General features: G+C 51.1%; 2 protein-coding genes across 2 annotated transcripts in view; one reads left to right on the top strand and one right to left on the bottom strand.

Moving 5' to 3' along the window:
• The window catches only part of RPS3 (ribosomal protein S3), a 12,762-nt gene extending 7,617 nt beyond the window's left edge, over positions 1 to 5,145 (top strand). The window contains exons 6-7 of the mRNA XM_009706623.1: positions 3,658 to 3,660; positions 5,136 to 5,145. The gene's annotated coding sequence lies outside the window, so the exon portion shown is untranslated. The remainder of the gene's footprint in view (positions 1 to 3,657; positions 3,661 to 5,135) is intronic.
• SERPINH1 (serpin peptidase inhibitor, clade H (heat shock protein 47), member 1, (collagen binding protein 1)) lies at positions 2,676 to 5,032 on the bottom strand. The gene is made up of 4 exons (XM_009706621.1): positions 4,408 to 5,032; positions 4,132 to 4,230; positions 3,485 to 3,717; positions 2,676 to 3,302 (listed from the first exon to the last, which is right to left on the bottom strand). Exons 1-4 carry the CDS (start codon positions 4,988 to 4,990, stop codon positions 3,000 to 3,002), a joined length of 1,218 nt encoding a protein of 405 aa, XP_009704923.1. The 5' UTR covers positions 4,991 to 5,032; the 3' UTR covers positions 2,676 to 2,999.
• Positions 5,146 to 7,234: the final 2,089 nt, after the last annotated feature.

Consider the following 7,234-nt stretch of genomic DNA (forward strand, 5'->3'; position numbering starts at 1 on the left):
TTGGATCAAAAAATGACTGATTTTATTCATTAAGGCAACCACAAGAAATGCTGTCATATTCTCTGTAGAAACAAATGTCTCCCTGACCTCTAATGGTTCCAAATTAGAGTCTGACTTATAAGACATATCATTATACATACTTATATATCCCTGCCCATGGCAGAGGGGTTGGAACCAGATGATCTTTAAGGTCCCTTCCAGCCCAAACCATTCTGTGATTCTATGATTATCCCATAATGGTGAAGGTTTGCACGTGTGAACTGAACACCTTTCTAGCGTGCATTGGTCGGAGTACACCACCACCATGAGCTGTGTGAAGAGCTCCTAAAGGAGAGGTAGGGGGCCATTCAGTTCCCTGTGTCTTGAGGGTGCCGTCTTCCCTAGGATGAAAAATGTGAGTATTTAAAGCTGCTTGCAAGATGAGCCGAGGGCAGGATGAGCTCGGGAGCTCTGGAGAGCTTTTAACTTCCATGCAGTATTGCTGTTCCCAGTTGATGGTGTTCCTGGGCTGCTGTGGGTAGTGCTGGAGATGGCTGCTGTAGTTTTGTGCAGTGAAAGACACTGATCCATTTTTTTTTTTTATTCCTATGTTGCCGTATTTTAACAGCCATTTGCTGCTCTGTTAAGTGGCAGGGCAGAAGGTCCTTTTCCTGTGAAGCATTAAAGATGCTGGATAGTTGCAGTTTCAGGAGAAAAATTTGAAGTGAAAAGCCGACCTGTTAATACTGTTCCTTTCCCATGACAGACATGTCACGGGAATTCATCTGTTGTGTATCAAGTGTAATTTTTGTCCGCAACTACCAGCTTAAGAAAGGAGTACTGGATTTAAGGATGGCAAGGAACCGCTTAACAAGAGTTATTTTTGTCTCCACCCAAACCTTGCAAGTGATCGTGGCTGCCAGAGGTTCATTGAAAAAGTTTTATTGCAAAATTATACAACTGTCATCGTGTGGTACAAGAACAGATAATAAAAGCCATCAGATGCCTGCATCCACATGATGCAAATTATTCACAATATCCCACAGTGTGTTCTTACCATGCCCACCCCTTTTACCCACCCACCCCCCATCCTCCGTAACGTGCTACAGCGTGTGGGGTTCAGTGCGCCGACAGCATCTCGCATACACACTGCTCTTTAGGCTTCCCGTGCATTTGGGTACATCCTTGTGGATTGCCTCCTACCTCCCAACACAGTGGGGAAAGCACCTGGGGATATGATCTGGGAAGAGGCTTAAGGACAAGAATTTCCCATTCTGGCTGGCTTGGCTAGGAATTAGGGCAAATGAGGTTTTTCTGCAATTGTGTAACCTTGCAAACCTGGAGAAGGCACGGTTGGGTCAAACTTGGGGGTGTGAGCTGCTGTATTTTTGCCTGTAGGGAACACCTAATAGTCTTTGTAGTTGTAACGTAATAAATAAGTGGAACTAGTCCTGTGTATGGCCTGAGAAAATGCAGTATTGGGCTCCTATGTAGCAACAAGCACATTGGCAGGGAGATAAAAAAGCAACACAATCATTCTCCTTGCTGGTTTCAAATCACTGGCGCTTAGATTGTGATGCACAGATTTCTCTCATTTCAATAATCTTTGTCATTACTCGCTTTGCGCTCTCTCTCAGTGCGTAGCGAGGCTTACCTGACACGTGCTTCAATGCTCGTGGGATCGTATCAGTTACTTCTTTAAATAGTATTAACCTGATGATACCCCTTAAGGAGAAGAGAGGAATAGCCTCCAAGTCTAGGCTGGAGCAGGCCGTGAAACTTGCTAATTACCAGACATAAATACGAGTCTAACTATAAATACATTTGTTTTTCAGTGTGCCCTTATCCAGGTCAGCCAACAGGGAGCTGAAGCATCGTGGAGGAGGAGAGGAGCTTCAGCAAAGGGCCATTAGGAAGTCAGGTAAGGGCAGCTCTAAGCCTTTGTTATTTAAACAAGAATGTGGAAGTGAACCTGGTCCCCCTCCCTGTGAGAAGCCAGCAGGAAACAGGAGCTGCCCTGGTTGTAACTGCGATCACCTTCACAGTGGTAACTCTCCCTTTCCCAGCCCTACGTGCTGATGCAGAAGCACCAAGAGAAGTGGAGTTCCTCCGTTTGCCTGGTACGAGATGTTTAATTGCAGGTGTTGGCCCAAGAGCTCCCTTCGTGATCCCCAAAGAGGTGGAGCACAGCCATTTCTGCCATGCGAGAGTGCTGAAGGGACCTCAGGTTTATCTTTCCAGACACCCATCTGCTCTTTGGCCTCTCTGCTGACACCCCTAAGCCACTTAATTCTCTGTGAAGTGTTGAGTAAAGCTGCGCTTGGCTTTGCAGCGAGGGTTCTACCTGAGGAGCTGATGAGCTGTTGTGGTTGAAGCATCTAACGCTCATCCAGAGCAGGGTTAGGCAGGACAGAAGGGCACAACTCCATACCATCTCCGTTCCTACGTGCTGTCACGGTCCTGCTCTGCTCCCAGGGCCGGAGAGAGGGCTGGACTGCAGAATTGGCCCCTTGTGCTCTGTTACAGACCACTGAAGAAAGAAGAGAAAAGCAAGGAGCAACTGCAAAGCGAGCAGAGCAGCTCTGGCGCGGTGCCTTATAGCATCAAAGGGGGAGAAAAGTAAGTGGCAGAGCTAAATGTGCAGAAGCATTTGAGATGGAAGGGCGGAGGGCTTGTGCCTTTGCAGGGCTGATGGTAGCAGCAAGGTACTTAGCAGGAGGTTTAGCTCTAGTGCAGGGAGGAGCTAGGCATCGGCCTGCACATCTCAGCCAGTTCCCTTCCACTCCTGGTGACCCTCTTTTGCCAGGCTCCCCTGTTCCTCTCTGGAGGTGGGTTTGTGCAATAAGTATTTTGGGGTGAGGTAAAGTGTATGCTGGTTTCTCATCACAATGCACCCTGGTCTGAATAGCACCCATAGTTCGAGAAGGATACAAAATAGTGTTTCCCCTTTTTTGAAATCCCCCGCTAAAAAACACACAAACCAAAGCTCTGGGAAAAAAAAAATAAAAAAACCCAACTAACTACAACTCATCACGCATCTTGTCCCCTTTGGGCCTCACGAGCCTGCCGATGAAGAGGATGGAGTTGGTTTTATTGTCCTTGATCATGAAGATGAAGGGGTGGTCAGCATAGAAGAGCTTGGGGTTCCTCATCTCCTCTCGGCCGTAGATGTCAGCATCGTAGGGGTTCCCTTCTGTGTCCCATTCAAGAGCAGCAGCATGGAAGACGTTGGACAGGTAAAGGTCTTTCTTGCCGGAGATCTTTGACAGGTCAGCCTTGGTCTTGTCAATGGCTTCTGTCAGGCCCAGATCAGCCAAGTGTTTCTAGGAGGAGAAAAGAGGTCAGCAGCCCTCCCAGAGATGACACAGTGCAATCCTTTCCAGCCATCGTTAGGCTAGCCACTGGAAAAAGGATGACGGGCACAGATAACCCATCATCCCGCTACCTTCTCTCCCATCCCAAAGAACTGTAAGGCCCGACTGTTTTCTTTAAGGACCCTCTTTACCTGAAGGTCGTGGCTGACTTCCAGGATGACTTTAGGCAGCGAGATGGCCACTGATCTCTTCTTCATCTTGCCAGCCCAGGCCTTTAGCTGCTCCCTGTTCAGCAGTTTCTCAACCCTCTCCAGAGGCTCCACGTGGTTTGGCATGATAAAGATCATGCTGGAGAGCTTGTGAGCAAGTGGCATCTCTACCACCTGGAGCTTCTCTGTCTCATCATCATAGTAATTGTAGAGACCTGGAAATCAGAAGCAGGAAATAGTGAGATGTGGAGGAGAGGCAAAGCTATCCACAACCTTGTTGTGAATTCACCCCGGACTCTCCCTGACCAGCAAGGGAATCGAGTCTGAATGCTGTTTTGGGAACTGGCCCGGCATTACTGGAGTTGGCAACAACTCCAAACTGCGGCTCCCATTTGTGTGATGAGCTAGGATTTATTCCTAACAGCCGGGCACCCAGTAGCAAACACGGATTCTCTCTGCTCACAGAGAGATTGAATCAGCAGAACAAGCACACCCTGCTTTGTTCCCTCTCACTTACTGCCCACGAGGGAAAACAATCTTGGAAGCAGCTGGTGGAAAACTGGGTAACAGAGCAGCAGTGAGCGTAACTCCGGCTGGTCTTGACATGGGGCAGGAGGTTTGCAACTTACCCGTGCGATGCATCATAGGAACTCCCACCGTGTACGAACGTGTCACCATGAAGCCACGGTTGTCCACCATCTTATGATGGAACTTCTCATCCCAGTGAGCTACAGAAGAAATTCAGCTTGTAAGAAAAGGGAATGGGTGGTAATTTCATGCACACTTCCTAACTACTCGCTCTTACAGCGAGCCTAGGATTTGTTCACCACCCCATTTGGGCTGCTCTGTATTGGCTCAGGCTAGGTTTTGGGTCACTTGTATCAAAAATTGAAGGCAGAACTTACGCTTGAAGAACATGGCATTGACAATCAGGGCCCCATCAGTTTTCTCAACGTCTTTCGTGACCTCTGGGAGTTTCCCATCGGTGGTCTGGGCTGCCCACTCGTTAATGGATTTCAGGGCGCTCCTCTTGTCTCGGAAGTTGATCTTGGAGTGCTCGTAGTTGTAGTGTTTCTTGCTGTTCTTCACAAAGTCATCGGCGAAGTTGATGGAGGCAGGGCCATACAAGCGGTTGCCGATCTTCCAGGTGACGTTGCGGGCTGTGCTGTTGCTGACCTCGTTCAGGAGCTCGGACAACCCGCTGTGCACGTAGTCATCGTTCAGTTTGTCTGCGCTCAGCACTGCCTTGGCTTGGGAGGCAGTTGTGGCCTTACCCCCAAGGGACACGAGGCCGAGGGAAGAGGCCACGACGATGGGGGACAGCAGGATGTTCTCCATGTTCTTGTCTTTCGCCATGGCATGGTAGAGGTTGAAGGCCAGCGTCGTGCTGCGGTCGGCCAGCGTTGTTGCCTTGTCGCTCAGCTTCCTATCCTCCGAGGGCACGGCTGCAGCGAGGCCGCAGAGAGCAAGCACCGGAATAATCCACATGGCTTCAGCAGCACCCAACACCTCTGAGGACCTGCTGGGCGAGAAGAGCTCACCGTCAGTGTGATTCAAGCCCTTCCCAAAGTGTTCAGAGACCCCAGGGGCTCTTCCAGCAAAACCCACTCCTAGGCTCCAGCGATAGCCAGAGCATCTGCAGCAATGCTTCACTTGGGATGCAACGACCCCAAATCCACACCGGGCTTTCCCCTGAGCAACAATTAATCTTCAAGAGTCCAGGCTGCACTCTGGCATGCAGAGCCTGTGCACTTTGATTACAAAGGAAGCTTTCACTCAATTTTACTATATGTTCATGTACAGTCAGTGATTTAAGGAGGGGCCAGAGAATGGAAGCAACAGATATTTCCGTCCCCAGAGCAGCAGGTCAAACCTCTGCCCTAGTCAGAAAAAGCTCAAAGCGGGATGTTCCTGCTGCCCAAGGGCCATGTAGCACAGTGCTGCCCGTAGATCCAGGGGCAGGGTTTGTCCCCTCTGGGGACCCCAGCTCAGTACCCAAATCCAGCTTTCTAAACACCAGATGGAGCACATCAGCTTCCACCAAGCTAACTCAGAGGGGCCCCTTGAGAAGATCCCACACCGGTCGGCTCGCTCTGACTTAGTTTTGCCTGTACAGCCCTGCCAGGGGAGGTACCAGGGCAGAAGGCGGCGGTGGACCCCTCCTTTTCCCCAGCAGAGCCCCTTCCCAAAACATCCATGCATTAGGTAGTTGTATCTCATCACAACGTAGATGCACCCATCCCCAGTGAGGGCTCTGAGCTACTAGCTTCGATAAATCTGCAGACCGATCAGTCCTAAATGCCGTGCCTGAAAGCTCTCTGGAGCTCATCCCGCCTGCCTCCAAGGCTACAACCTGTCCCCGGACCTTCCCTCCCTCCTGACCTCACGTTGTGGCTCACAGCAAACCTTCCTGATGCCTGATCCTCAGGGCTTAAATTCCACCTTCACGCCCAAAAGCGGGCCAGCATCTTGCCCAAGCCTACAGTGAAGTTTCATTCCTTGGTCCTTTCCTCCCAGGCGGCTCCTTGCAGACAAGCAGGGTTTGCGCCGGGGCAGCGGCAGGGTTAAAGCCAACGGAGGAGGAAGCGAAGGGCCCGCTGGGATTACATATGGAAGGAAGCACGCACATAGCCCGAAGCAAGGAGAGTGCGCAGTTGCACCAGGGACCTTTTGCCAGAGTGGGAATTACGTAGCCTCAGAGAGGGAGGCGGTTTATATCCTAAAATCCTTCTGGGAGCAAGCCTTCCGTTGAAGGGAAGAGCCATCCCCGCTACCTAAGAGCAAAGACTTGCGCAAGAGGCTCAAAACTGCCCTCGACGCGCTTTTAAGGTGCGGGCGGCATCGGGTGCAGCAAGCATTTAAAATCTGAGGGTTTTTTGGTTGGTTTGTTTTCCTTCTATTTCTAAAGATACCTTGAAATTGTTTCATAGTGAGGTCAACGTTTGCCTTTTTCATTCTGAAAGAAAACAGATACACGGAGTAGTTCTCTTGTGAGCAACGGGCAGCCCACGCCGCTTACATCCTCAGCTTAAAAAAGGTTCATTACTTCAGAGACTGGCGAGAAATCTGCCCGGGTGACGCCACCCACGGCGGCGAGACAGGGAAATTGTGCCCGTCCTTGGATTATGGCTGAGATTATTGGTGAATTCCATAACCCAAGGTGAAAATAGAGGGAATTGGGGGGAACGCGCAGGCTGTAACATCCTCTCCTGCGTCTGTACAGCCCAGCCCTGGAAGGGGACGCCCCGTGTCGACGTGGCATTCCCCAGAGCTCCTGGGGGCTGTCGGGGACCCGCTCTCCTGGCAGGATTTGGAGATGCCATCGCCCACGACAGCAAGCCAGAGCCACGCAACCCCTTCGAGGACTGTATTTCTCCCCAGGACCAAGACAAAACCACGGGATGGAGGCTTGCAAGCGAAAGGCCGTTTCCCCATGTCAGCAGAGGGACGTGAGGCTTTGTTAAGGCAGGCAGGAGGAGAGGGTTAGTCCGTCTTGACAGGGAGGCTGTGGTGGGAGCTCTCCCCCCCTGTGCTGGGCTGCTGCCAGGGTCCCGGAGGCTCCCAGGCTGGGCAGGAGCAGGGGCTGGAGGCTTTTTCCAGCCAGGGCTACTCCAGGACCAACTTGGTGCTTCCCTTCTCCTCCTCTTCCCTTTCATTACCCCCCTAAAAATTTCTCCGGGGCGCAAAACCCAGGGTGCAGCTTCACTACAACCACCTCTAACGAACGGGAGG

The sequence above is a fragment of the Cariama cristata genome, unplaced genomic scaffold (genome assembly GCF_000690535.1).
Source record: "Cariama cristata isolate BGI_N322 unplaced genomic scaffold, ASM69053v1 scaffold18378, whole genome shotgun sequence".
NCBI lineage: Eukaryota > Metazoa > Chordata > Aves > Cariamiformes > Cariamidae > Cariama > Cariama cristata.